The sequence below is a fragment of the Zalophus californianus genome, chromosome 10 (genome assembly GCF_009762305.2).
Source record: "Zalophus californianus isolate mZalCal1 chromosome 10, mZalCal1.pri.v2, whole genome shotgun sequence".
Taxonomy (NCBI): domain Eukaryota; kingdom Metazoa; phylum Chordata; class Mammalia; order Carnivora; family Otariidae; genus Zalophus; species Zalophus californianus.
Genome location: NC_045604.1, coordinates 99,007,823 through 99,021,682, shown reverse-complemented (window position 1 = coordinate 99,021,682; position 13,860 = coordinate 99,007,823). Strand labels below are relative to the sequence as shown.

General features: G+C 40.0%; 1 protein-coding gene across 1 annotated transcript in view; it reads right to left on the bottom strand.

Moving 5' to 3' along the window:
• Positions 1 to 13,860, bottom strand: part of LOC113933655 (S-adenosyl-L-methionine-dependent tRNA 4-demethylwyosine synthase TYW1) — a 226,578-nt gene that overhangs the window by 92,277 nt on the left and 120,441 nt on the right. Inside the window, exon 12 of the mRNA XM_027614018.2 lies at positions 9,594 to 9,771. Within this exon, the coding sequence (XP_027469819.1) occupies positions 9,594 to 9,771 (178 nt within the window). The remainder of the gene's footprint in view (positions 1 to 9,593; positions 9,772 to 13,860) is intronic.

Sequence of the window (13,860 nt, the reverse complement as noted above, 5' to 3'; positions counted from 1 at the left end):
TCTCCGCTGTAAGAGAATGCACAGTGCAACTCCTACAACAAAATGGGGAACAGTCTGGCAAGCTGAAAACCACAGGCTTCACCAAAAAGATAACCATCACTTGGCGTGATATTGTACGGTAAGGTATATTTACTTATGCCTAGTTCCTGGCATAGAGTTCCTAAAACCTTTGGCATTTCCTGAGTGACAGAGGTGAGAGAAGCATCTTTTATGATCCATAATAGCCCCCTTCAACCAAAAAGATTTACTTTATTAATGAGGTGACTCCCAATGGGCCCCCAGACAGTTTGAGATAGGGGCTGGTTGCCAGAAGAACCAACCATGTGATTAGAGGGTTGGAACTTTCAGAACCACCCCCCAACCTCCAGGGAGGGAGACAGACTGGAGGTTGAGCTAATCGCTCACTGACAAAGATTAAATCAATCCTGCCTCATGTAATGGAACCTCCACAAGCCCGGTACGTTATGGGGTTCCAAAAGCTTCCAGGCTGGTGAACACACTGAGGTATGGGGCGGGGGGCACGCGGGGTAGTGTGCCTGGAGACGGGATGGAAGTGTAGCGCCCCTCCCCCATACTGTGTCCCATGCATCTCTTCCATTTGGCTATTCCTGAGTTGTATCCTTTATAAGTAAATGGTTTTCCCTGATTTCTGCGAGCTGTTCTAGCACATTATTGAACTCGAGGAGGGAGTCATGGGAAGTCCCAATCTATAGCTGGTGGGTCAGAAGTACAGGTGCAATCTGGGACTGGGCCTGGTATCTGAAGTGGGGGCAGTCTTGTGAGACTGGGCCCCTAAACTATACAGTCTGCACGAACTCCAGATAGTGTCGTAACTGAACTGAATTGTAGAACACCCAGTTGGTGTCCGAAGAGAACTGGAGAATTGCTTGGTGTGGAAAAACCACACATCCGGTGTCAGAGTACAATGAATAAGAAAACCAGGTAAGAGTGAAGTGTTCTGGTACTGTAAAAACAGCACTTTATACTTGGCTTTTAACAAGTTTTGCCAGGTTGTCTTTTCCAAAAGTCAGAAATTCAGATTTTATGCAAAATCTCTGGATGTTAACTGTTGGCTCAAAAAACAAACAAACTTTTAAACATGGTGCAGGCAAATAAAAACCTACTTGTGATCAACTGCCAATTTGAAACCTTTGGTCTAACGACCCTCCACCCATCCCATAAAATTATCTTTTTTTTTTTCAATTGAGTTCCTAAAAAATAAGGAGTCCCAGTGGTTCAAGGTTATCCTCCTTGACCACTACAGCCTCTTGTGCCACATAGTGGACTATCAAACATGGCCATAAATTCCTCCTCTCCCTATATCCATGTCCCCTTGCCCTGCAGCTGGGGGTGCCCCCTTAGCTGGGACTTGCTTTGGCCAATGGAAGTGAGCAAGTACGACAGAAGCAGAGGCTCAAATGATGCTTATGCATTGAAGCTCACCCTCTCGTGCTGCTCTCTGAAATCCCGCCACTGGGATGAAGTTCAGACTAGCTTACTGGAAAATAAGACGCTGCCTGAACAGAGGCCCCAGCTGTCCCAGCCATGGCCACATAAGCCAGCCAGCCCAGCAGATCTGCCAACTGACACATGAACAACACTGAGACCAGCAAAGCCAGGCAAGATCAAAAGATCTCCCAGCAGACCCAGAATTATGAGCTAAATAAATGGTTGTTAGTTTGAGTGACTCGGTTTTAAGATGAGTGATTACAAGAAAAGATAACTGATAAGATGCTACAACATCTCAGAGATATATGCCTGCCAAAAATACGACTATAAAACCACTTGTTTTGGTGGAATTAAGAGGGCCTTTCCTCAAGAGAAAAGGCTTTTATGGTCCAATCACTACCAGCCCTATTATTAATACTAAGTGTCTTACATATTCTGGTAGCTATGATTAGCTTTCTCATTTGCCCAAGGTGTTAGCTTCTATCCTCCATAATCCTTGAGGACCATTCACTGTAAAAACTCCCCTTGGTGGGAGAACTGTCAGCAAAAAGCCACATACTTTGGGGGAAGGCCAACTGGCAAAGTCAAGAATCTCCTTAGAATGTATCAAAGTATGGGTGGTACTACAGTAATTTAGGGAAAAAAATTAATTAAAAAAAAAAAAACTTAGTAAACCACTAACTACCCAGAGTGCATTATTACTTCCAGACCATGCTCAATGAAAAATGGTTGCAAGATGTTCACCTGATAGCTCAACTGAATGAGCTGACCTGCTGTATAGAATTAGCAATATAAACATTAGGGGTAACTCCCAAAATTCATGGTCTCCGTGCTATATTCATAAATCTATTGCCTTGTTTTTCTGAAAGAAACTAAGACACCAGAGACAATTGGTATTTGGATTCCTCCAAATTCATGGAAATAAAACAGTATGATCTGTACTCAGAGAAGTATTTCTCTTTCCATTTTCTCTTGGGCCAATGGGTTAAAGTGAGAGAGCACTTAGCTCAACTCAAAGAGGTCTCAGGTCAGGAAAGTATTAGCTTAAAAGTAGGGGCACCTCAGGACTACTTTGTTTCACTACTGTACAGTCCAGAGTATTTGAAACTCATAGTTTTATAACACATCTTAGTATCTGCTCTGTCAAATCTCAGTGCTCTTCTTTTAACTTTTTTATGAACTATTCACATCATTCTTTGGGGAAATGTTGGGGTAGGAAAGTTACCTTATATTTAGGACTCCTAACAACTGGGCTTATATATTCTTGCCACACCAGTAGGACCCCTCTGCATTAAAGAAAAGTACACCTAAACATTATGTTCTTCAATCCACTTCTCTTAGGGTATCAATTATCAGAAATTCTTCTCAGATCCTAGCAATAGTATATTGATCTTAGCAATAACTGTCGATCTCAGCTTTTGGGTTATTTCAATAAATAACCAAGATATGCCAACTCTTTGAGGTCCAAACCTAAAATGGCTACTTCCCACATATTCTCTCCTTTGCCCAGTTAAACATAACTAAAGAAGGGATGCACTCCCCTGAACTATGGCACCCTTGATATAGGAGCTTAAAGAATGATTTAAACATCGAAAAAAGGAACTTCCCTTTTCTGAGCACTCTTTCTTTCTTGAGTACTCCTCACAGGGTGTATCCTTCCATTTTTTTAAACTCTTGTGTTCAACATCAGAGAAATCTGCTAATTTCCTAGTCCCCTGCCCTTGCCACTTCACTTCTTCCTCTTTGCCTCCCTTCCAATTTACCAGTGTCAATACTAAAAGACGGGTTTAATCAATGCCTTTGTATCCCATTTCTCACTGATGGCAGTCAAGACCAGTATGGACATTGTGCTGTATCATGATCCCCCCGCTGACAAGAGGAGGTTCACCAGACAGAGTGGGGAAGACAGACCCAAGAACAATTCCTGAATGTTCACTATGTGCCAGGCATTTTGCTGGACACTTTGAAGTACACAGCTTATTTACCCTCTGTAATTGTCTTCGGGCTGTGAGCATTCGCATGAGCAAACAATGATCATCATCATTTCACAGAGAATTACCTACATCACAGAGAATTACCTACATCCCACTTCTGGCAGATTTAATTATTTTTACACATATACGCCTCAAATTTGGGATAGACTCCCCTTTTTGTAGACGTTGTATGTATATAAATCCCAACACCTCTCTATCGCAACTTCTCCCTCATGAGCCATCTGAAAACCCAGGGGTTTTAAACCTAACAAAAGTGTTTAAAAGGAATAGTAACCCATACAAAATTTATACACTGGCATTTTAAAAACGTTTCCCTTTTAACTTTATCTTTTTATATACAACTTCAAAAAGTAGTATTTTAGCTATCCTTGTGACAATGTCACTGGTTTTATTATTGCCCAGGAGCCAATTTTAACCAACTCTCTGATTTCCTATGATGCTAAAGTTTAAACTGGCTTTGTGTGTGCCTGTGTATGATCTTTCTTTTTACAAACAATAGTGTCTTTTTTATTGAATAAATTGGACATGTGACACTGTGTAAGTTTAAGGTGTACAGCATGTTACATTTATATATTGTGATATGACTGTCAATGTAACATTTATCCACTACATAATTTAGTACAATATTATTATCTATATTCATTATACTGTGCATTAGGTCTCTACGGGTTATTTACTACTTGTAACAAGTTTGTACCCTTAAACACCACCCTCCATCATTCCCTGGTAACCACCATTTTACTTTTTTTTTTTTTTAACAAATTAACTCTTTGAGATTCCACATATAAGTGATATCATATAGTACTCGTCTTCCTCTGACCTGCATACCATAATGTGGTCCATCCAAGTTGTTGCAAATGGCAGGATATCCTCCTTTCTCATCAGTGAATAATATTTCATTGTGTATACGTACCACACTTTTTTTATCCCCTCATCTGTTGATGGGCATTTGGGTTGTCTCCATATCTTGGTTATTGTGAATAATGCTGCAATAAACATGAAGTACATATATCTCAACAAAATCCTGTTTTCATTTTCTTTGGGTATATATCCAGAAGTGGAGTTGCTGGGTCATATGGTAGATCTATTTTTAATTTTTTGAGAAACCTCCATATTCCTCTATATTCTTTTCCATGGTGGCTGCATCAACTTACATTCCCACCAACAAAGTATAAAAGTTCCCTTTTCACCACATCTTCACCAGCACCTGTTGTCTCGTCTTCTCAGTAACAGCCATTTTAACAGGTGTGAGGTGGTATCGCCCTGTGGTTTTGATTTGCATCTCCCTGATGATGAGTGATGTTGAGCATCTTTTCATGCACCTGTTGGCCATTTTGATGTCTTCTTTGCAAAAATGCCTATTTAGTTCTTCTGCCCATGTTCCAATCAGATTGTTTTTTGTTGCTAAATTGAGTTATTTATTTTGGAATGTTCTATATATGTCTGTTAAGTCCATTTGTTCTAAAGTGCGGTTCAATTCCAATGTTTACTTATTGATTTCCTGTCTGAATGATTTCCTGATCCGTCCATTGCTGATAGTGGGGTATTTGGGTCCTTTACTGTTATTGTATTATTGATTTATAGCTCAAGCTCTCTTAGTATTTGCTTAATATATTTCGGGGCTTGGGTATTGGAACTGTATATATTTACAAGTGTTCTATCTTCTTGATGTACGGATTCACTTATCATTATATAATGACCTTCTTTGTCTCTGGTTAACCTTTTTGGCTTGGACTCTATTTTGTCTGATATAGGTACTGCCCCATCTACCTCCTTTTGATTTCCATCTGCTTGGACTGTCATCTTCCATTCTTTCACTATGAGCCTGTAGGTGTCTTTAGAGCTGAAAAAAGTCTTCTATAGGCAGCATATAGTTGAGTCTTGTGGGTTTTTTTGTTTTAATCCATTCAGCCACTCTGTGCTCTATGATTGATTGCCCAATCAATGTAATGGGTAAAAAATCACCCATTTACATTTTGGGTGATTACTGATATGTAATGATTTACTAGTGCCATTTTATCTTTTACTTTCCCATTGTTTCTTTTTCCTTCTGTTTCTACCCTTGTAAGTTGGTGGTTTTCCATGGTGATTTGCTCAGTCTCCCCTCTTATGTTTCATCATGTCTATGCGCTACATTTTTGCTTAGTGATTACCATGAGAATTACAAAAAACATCTCCTAGATAAAATAGTCATCTTTCCTGCTGATAGCAAATCAAGACTTGCCTATAAAAATTTCATCCTTTTAATTCAATTTTTTTTTATTTTTATTATGTTCAATGAGCCAACATACAGTACATCATTAGTTTTCGATGCAGTGTTCATTAGTTGCGTATAACCGCCAGTGCTCATCACATCACGTGCCCTCCTTAATGCCCATCACCCGGTTACCCCATCCTCCCACCCCGCTCCCTTCTGTAACCCCTCAGTTTGTTTCCCAGAGTCCAGAGTCTCTCATGGTTTGTCTCCCGCTCTGATCTCCTCCCCTTCAGATTTCCCTCCCTTCCCCTGTGGCCCTTCACACTATTCCTTATGTTCCACATATGAGTGAAACCATATGATAATTGTTATTCTTTGATATTTTTGATGTCACAAATTACCTTTTCATGCTGTGATTTTGTTACCAAGTTGTAGTAGCCACACCTTTTTAATGCTTTTCCTTTAACCTTTATACTATAATTAAGAGTTTAATATACTATTCTAAAAAAGGGTTACAGTCTTCTAATTGTCCATTTACCACCTTAATCAGAGTTTTGTGTACTTTCATCTTCCCATTTCAGCTTGAAGAGCTCCTTGCAACATATCTTGTAAGGCAGGTCTAGTGTTGGTGAACTCCCCTCAGTTTTGGTTTGTCTGGGAAAGCCTTTACCTTTCCTTCATATCTGAAGGATAACTTTGCCAGATATTCTTGGGAGGCAGTTTTTATCTTTCAATATTTTGAAAAAATCATGCCACCACTCTTCCCAAGGTTGTAGAGTTTCTGCTGAGAAATCTGCTGATAGCCTAATGCAGGTTCCTTTGTAAGTTATTGTCTTTTTCCCCCAGCTGCCTTTAAAATTCTTTACCATTGACTTTTGCAGTTTTAATATAATGTGTCTTAAAGAAGGTCTTTTCACATTGAGATAAGTGTTTTATTAGCTTCGTGCACTTGTATGTCCAGTTCTTTCCTCAGGTTTGGGAAGTTCTCAGCTATTATTTCTTTAAATATGCTCTCTGCTCCCTTCTCTCTCTCTTATCCCTCCGGTATATACCCATTCATCTAATGTGGACTCCCCTAATGGAGAAACTCACAGGGTTTCTTTATTTTCTTAAAATCTTAGTTCTCGCTCCTCTTCCACCTGAGTCATTTCTAGATTCCTATCTTCCAGCTCGTTAATTCTCTCTTCCATCTGATCTGCTCTATTTCTAATGCTTTCTAAATGCATTCTTCACTTCATTTATTGAGTTTTTCAGCTCCAGAGGTCTGTTTGGTTCTTCTTTAGAATTTCAATCTCTTTGGTAAAGTATTCCTTCTATTCTTTAATTTTATTCCTGAGATCATTGTATTGCCTTTCTAAGTTTTCTTGTAGCTTGTTGAATTTCATCATAATAGCTAGTTTTGAATTATGTATCAGATTGAAACAGTCTGTGTTTTGGGGTTTAGTTACTAGAAAATTGTCATTTTCCTTTTGTGATACCATATTACCATGATTTTTCATAGTGTTTCATGAAAAGTGCCTCTGCCACTGCATCCAAAGCAGCAAACACCTTTCTTATTTAGGTAAAAGCCTTGTTTACTTTGATTCTAATAGTTTTAACAGGTTGGTAATTGGAAGCCTTCCTTTTATCTTCCAGAAGGTGGCGCTACAGCACAAGTTTTTGGTTTCTCTTACCAGAGCTGACTCCCCACTAAGGCTGGGAGAACTGTGCATTTAAAAAAAGGGGGGGGTGGCAGCACAGTGGAAGGAGGGGTGTGGTTAGCACCTAGGGTTTTGGGTGTGCCCCATGACCCGGTAGTAGGATCCTCAAGTGGGGGGTTCCCAGAACTCCATGGGCAGTTCTTTTGCCTAAATCCCCTGGGGCAGACAGCAGGAAACATACCTTCCTTCAGTTCTGTGTCTGCCTTCTTCCCTTCCCTTTTCCTCCCCACCCCAGTCACTGGACTCTCAGAGAGAACAACAGGTTATCTGGCTCTGTAGCAACCACCTTCAGCCTCCACCTCCCCTGCCAGAAGGGTGGTGCTGGCTCCCTACCAGACCTGTCCCTGCAGCCTCTGCTGACGCTCCCCTCACTCCACGACCCCCTCCCATGCCCAATCCACCCACTTCTGGGTGCACAGACAAATGCATCTCTTGGGTGTCCTGGTGTGCTATGCAGAGGTACTTTTTTTTCTTTGGTTATGGGAGTCTGATTAGTTGTAAATGGAAGGCAAGAGAAAAAAGGAACGAGGCAGTCCTCCATGACTCTGACGTCACTCTAATACTGTCTTTTTATATTTGAAAATTATTTTCTCCTTTTTTGCATGTTACTCTTTATTGGTCAGTACTTACAAAACAACTTTGAATTTTAAAAGATCATTGTCTTTTATTCCTATGTGAGAATTTCCCCAATATTTCACTAGCCATCTCCTGAGAACTTACAGACACTATACTAGGGACACGAAGATAAATAAGCAGGGGTCACCAGTCTCAAGCAACTCAGTCTTATGGGGAAAATACAAGCAAATAAGTAAAATTTAATGTTTTTGGTGCTATAATATGTACATAGTTCAAGTATAATGCAAAAGCAAGTCATTTCCAGGCCTCAGAAGATGGTCATCTCCATCTGTAAAGCTTTCCCTCTAAGTCACCCAAACCAACTCAACATCTTACATGCTAAACCTATTCCTTATGCGATCTTCTACTGCTCCAGGGCCCCATAATCCTAGCAGTCAACATGGCTGGAACCCCTCCAGTCATTAATTGGTCCTCTTCTTTTTTTTTTCTTTAAATTTTTTATTGTTATGTTAATCACCATACATTACATTATTAGTTTTGGATGTAGTGTTCCATGATTCATTGTTTGTGCATAACACCCAGTGCTCCACGCAGAATGTGCCCTCTTTAATACCCATCACCAGGCTAACCCATCCCCCCACCCCCCTCCCCTCTAGAACCCTCAGTTTGTTTTTCAGAGTCCATCGTCTCTCATGGTTCATCTCCCCCACCGATTTACTCCCCTTCATTCTTCCCCTCCTGCTATCTTTTTTTTTTCTTAACATATATTGCATTATTTGTTTCAGAGGTACAGATCTGTGATTCAACCGTCTTGCACAATTGCACAGCGCTCACCATAGCACATACCCTCCCCACTGTCTATCACCCAGCCACCCCATCCTTCCCACCCCCCACCACTCCAGCAACCCTATCAAAATACCATCCACTTTTTTTCAAAGAAATGGAACAAATAATCCTAAAATTTGTATGGAACCAGAACTGGTCCTCTTCCATGCTGGGCTCTCAGAGCCATGCAGTTTGCCAAGCTGATCTATTATGTCTCAATAATGTCTGTCTTAGGGCTCCTCATTCTCACTGTCTTACTTTCATCTTTATGACTCTTACCTAAATGAACACTCTCCTATCTTGTTGCCTGCTTTCTGGCTCTCCCGTTTTACACCATGCTAGCAGACGGCTCTGCAGGAAGCAAGATCTTTCCAAAGAACAGCACTTGAAGTCCTCTACAATCTACCCCCTACCTTTTCAACTTGGTTTCCAGCTGCCAGTCTCTTTCACACACTCTGTGGTCCAGATGAACTATATTTACATAATGGTATCACAAATACCCTAACTTCCTACCTTTCTCAGGAGGTTCTTATTAAAAACTACAGCTTCCTACCTTTAAGATTCCAATTAAACAGTGGCTTCTCTGAGAAGTTTTACCCTGTTTCTCCCCTTGTAGAAAAAAAAAAACTGCATTCTCTTTTGAATTCCCCCAGCAACTGATTTGTTCCTCTATTCTTTTTACTAATATTATCTTCCCTAATAGAATGAATTTTTAAGAGTAGGCCCATCTCTCAGCCCCCAAAAAGCCAACATGTGTATGTAATTTGTAATCAATAAGCCCTTTTTGAATACGTTAATGCCTCAGTCAAACACAGATCCAAGCAGAGTATCTTAATAAGCTGGATGGCTCACCTGATTTCCACAGGGAATTGTGCATTTGTGACCAGGAAACTGGAGATTTTACACTCATGGAGTAGTTTCAAAAACCTATTGATTTCCGGGTACATGATGGGTTCTCCCACAAGGGACAACGCACAGTGCTTTACCATCATCCCCTCTTCAAAACGTTCTTCTTTGACACCTGGTACTCCTGGAGAACACAGTGAAAAGGAACAAGCTCAATAAGGCATGGGGAAAGAATATCACTTTTATTTTTCTTATTTAAAGATTTTTAATTTTTCTTAATGGTTCTTTGGTTATAGGAGGCAAATTCATTTTTGATATCATTCAAATAATACAAAACAAGGGCCGGGGGGGGGGGGGGGCCGCTAGAATTAGTAAATCAGAAAAATCAGCAATCTCATCTTCGGTTTTAATACTAATTAAACCACGTGAATATAAGCAGAAGAAACGAACTCTGTTAGCTAATATCTGGAATGCAGGACATATTACTTTCCATAATTTGCTTAGCTCTGTATTCTTTCAGGTTGGTTTAAGAAAATGAACTCAAATGTTTATCAACAGTTAAGTGGATAAACAAAATTTAGTATAAACGTGCAATGAAATATTATTCAGCCTTGCAAAAAGAATGCGATGCTGACAGGTAACAACACGGATGAATCTAGGCTAAGTGAAAAGAGCCCAACACAGAGGGACAAATGTATGATTCCATTTATCTGAGTTACCTAGAATAGGCTAATTCAGACAGAAAGGGGAAGGTTACCAGAGGCTGGGAAGAGGGAGAAACAAGGAGTTATTTTTTTCTTGGGTACAGAACTTCTGTTAGGGATGATGACAAAGTTCTGAAAAGGGACAGTGGTGACAGTTGCACAATATTAAGAATGCACCTAATGACACTGAATCGTATACCTTAAAAATGGCTGCACTGGTCAATATTGTGTTATGTATATATTCTACCACAATAAAATGATGGGGGGAGGAAGCTGAGCTCAGTATACGGAAAAGCGTCTTCTAGACCAATCATTTCTCCCTTCATTCCACAAGTATTCTGAGTTGTGAAACTAAATGGACTTGACCCAAAAGTACATAGGAGAGAAAATGAAGAACCCTGAACTTCTCCCCTTTGGCTGCATGCCAGAATCACCTGGAGTGTCAAAAACTAGGTCCACTGCCAAAGATTCTATTTAATTGGGGTGGGCATAAACCAGGATAATGGGAGTTTTTAAAATTCTTCAAGTAATACTAATATGCAGCCAAGGTCCAAAACCACTGCATAAACCAGAAGTCCCCAAATCTGTTTGCACATTGGAATCACCTGGGAAATCTTAACACTTCCAAACTCCAGACCCCAGCACAGACCAATTAAATCACAATCCTGGGGGAGAAGCCCAGGCATCAGTGGTTTCTGAAGCTCCCCAGGTGACTCCAATGTGCAAACAAGTTTGGGGACCACTGGCACACACCATGGGTTCTCAACCCTCACCGGACATTGGAACTACCCAAAGCACTTTTAAAAATCCCAATGTCCAGGCGGTATCCCAAACCAATTAAATCAAAACCTCTGGGGATGGCACTCAGGCATTTTTTTAAACACTCCCCATTCGATTCCAGGGTACAGAGTGAGTTGAGAAGAACTGTTCTCAATTCAAATGTAGAAGGCACTCATGACAGTCCCTCAATCTAAGACAGAAATTTGGAAGACTTGGGAAGAGTATAAAAAGGGAATTATAAAAATATATCTCCTTTACTTCAGATATTTCTATCAATTAACTCGTTTTTTTTCAAAGCACACAGTCTCTGAAGAACACAGACTCCTTGTGCATATTGGGAGTGGGAGGAAGCATGTTCATATTCCCTCTCTATCACTTATCAGTCACCTTGGACACACAATAATTTCCTGAACTGTAAAAAGCCCCTACCTCCAAGGACTTTTGTTGGCATTAAATGAGATAATGCATGTAAAAGGCTTTAGCAGAGTGCCTGGCACATAAGAAACATTCGTTAAAAATTTATTACCACCACTATCCTTGTTTCTTACAATGACTGAATCCCAGTCAGTATCACCTTAACAACAACAAACCTGGAGAAAATAAAGTCAGATTTCACTGCTCATTTGTACCTTAGTTTCCAGGAAGTGATTTTATTTTATACACATGCAAATACAAACACACACACACAGTCTATGTGGAAATAAGCAACTGCAACTAAATACCAAGAGATCAAACTAACACAATACAGGCTAAAATCAGAACAATCTAAATGTGGCAGGTGATATCTGCTGCGATCCCTATCTAACTGCAGTTCTGAAAATATATTTTACATCGGTATTTTTAAATGAATAACTGTTTAGGTAACTGAAATCTGAGATCTTAAGTATCAAGTTTTTTTTAAAAACCTGATCCTTAACTCACTGTATGTTGCCAAAACAACTCAGCAGTAAGCATAACATTTCCTTTTTATAAAAAATATCATTAACTTTAATTCCCCCAATGAGCAGATGAGTAGAAGGACAGATTTAACCTGAACTGCAAAATTAACCTAAAACTCATAAAGTAGATAACTGAGCATTGGCTAGGCCCTAAGCACTGAAAGTCACATGTAGCAGGTCTAAATTCTGGCTGTACCACTAAGCTGGTTTGTGTTCCTTGGTCAAGCCACTCAACCTCTCTGTGCCCATTCCCCGATCTACAGATGGGAATCTTACACACACACACCTTTTTTTTTTATTAAAGATTTTATTCATTTAGAGAGAGAGAGGGAGAGTGCACGAGCAAGGAGAGGAGCAGAGGGAGAGGGAGAGAATCTCAAGCAGATTCCATGCTGGACGGAGAGCCCAACACAGGGCTCGATCTCATGACACTGAGATCATGACCTGAGCCAAAATCAAGAGCCAGACACTCAACCAACTGAACCACCCAGGCACCCCCATACACAACTTTTAAAGAATTCAGTGAAATAAATACCTAGGGCAGTGCCAGGTCCAGCACATAAGCATTCCAAAAACGTTAGTTACAAGTATTTTTATTTTAATAATAATTACTTTGTGAATGAAACAGAAATTCAATCTTTTAATTATTTCAAATAAAATGGTAATTCCACTCAATTCAACATATATTTATTGATCACCTACTATGTGCCAACTAGTGTTCTAGGTAACTTTTCTACAGTAAATAATTTTATAAATAATTTCTCTATCTAGAGAAAAACCTCTGCCTTTATGAAGTTTATATTCTTGTGAGAGACAGAGAATAAACATCAAACATAAATCTGTAAATTCTATACCAGTGTAGTCCAATAGTATGTTCTGAGATGATGCAAATGTTCTCTGTACAATCTAATACAGTAGCCACCAGCCACATGTGACTCTTGAGCACTTAAAATGTGGTCAGCGTGACTGACGACGAACCAAATTTTTTATTTTATTTAATTTTCATTAATTAAAATATAAAGGGCCACATGTGGCTATTGGCTACCACAAAGGATATGCATATCTTTAGTATATTAGAAAGTGATAAGCATATGGAACAGAAAAGGTAGAGCAGGGTAAGGAAGATCAGGGATCCAAAGAAGAGGCAGCTGACTCGAAGAAAGGGCAGTCCGGAGAAGCTCACTGGAAAGATGAGATCTGACCTGAAGGAGATGAGGGACGAGGCTGAGAGAATAAAGAGGGAAAGAGCACTCTAGGCAGTGAACAGCAGAGCAAAGGCCCTAAGGTGGGAGCAGGCTGACATGTCCAAGGAATCTGAGAGACAGGGGTAGCCACCGCAAGGCTTTGAGAAAGGTGGCATAATCTAAATTTCCTCCTAAATGTTTGGATCAGATTGGCTTCTAAACTGAGACCAAAGGGGCAAAGAGGCTAATGTGGCAAGAGGCTACTGTATAATCTAAGCAAGAAAGGATGGTGGCTTCCACTGAGGTGGTAACAGCAGAAGCTGCAGAAGAGATCGATCAATAGGATTTTCTAATGGATTGGACTAATGACTTCTACAGGCTTTTGGCGAGAGCCACAGAGCTGCCACCAATTCAGACAAAGTCTTTGAGGGTAACAGGTTTTGAAAGTAAGGAATAACCTGTGTTCAATTTTAGAATGATAAAGTTCGATATGTCTGTTATATATGTGTGAATGAGTGTCCAACATTCAAGTTTGGATTCTGGAAGAATGGACTGGGGGAAATAAACATTTTGGCAAACGGATGGTACCTCTATTCCAGGTCTGAATAAGATTGCCAGGGCAGTGATTGTAGACAGAGAAGTGAACTGAGCACTAGAACACTTGCAT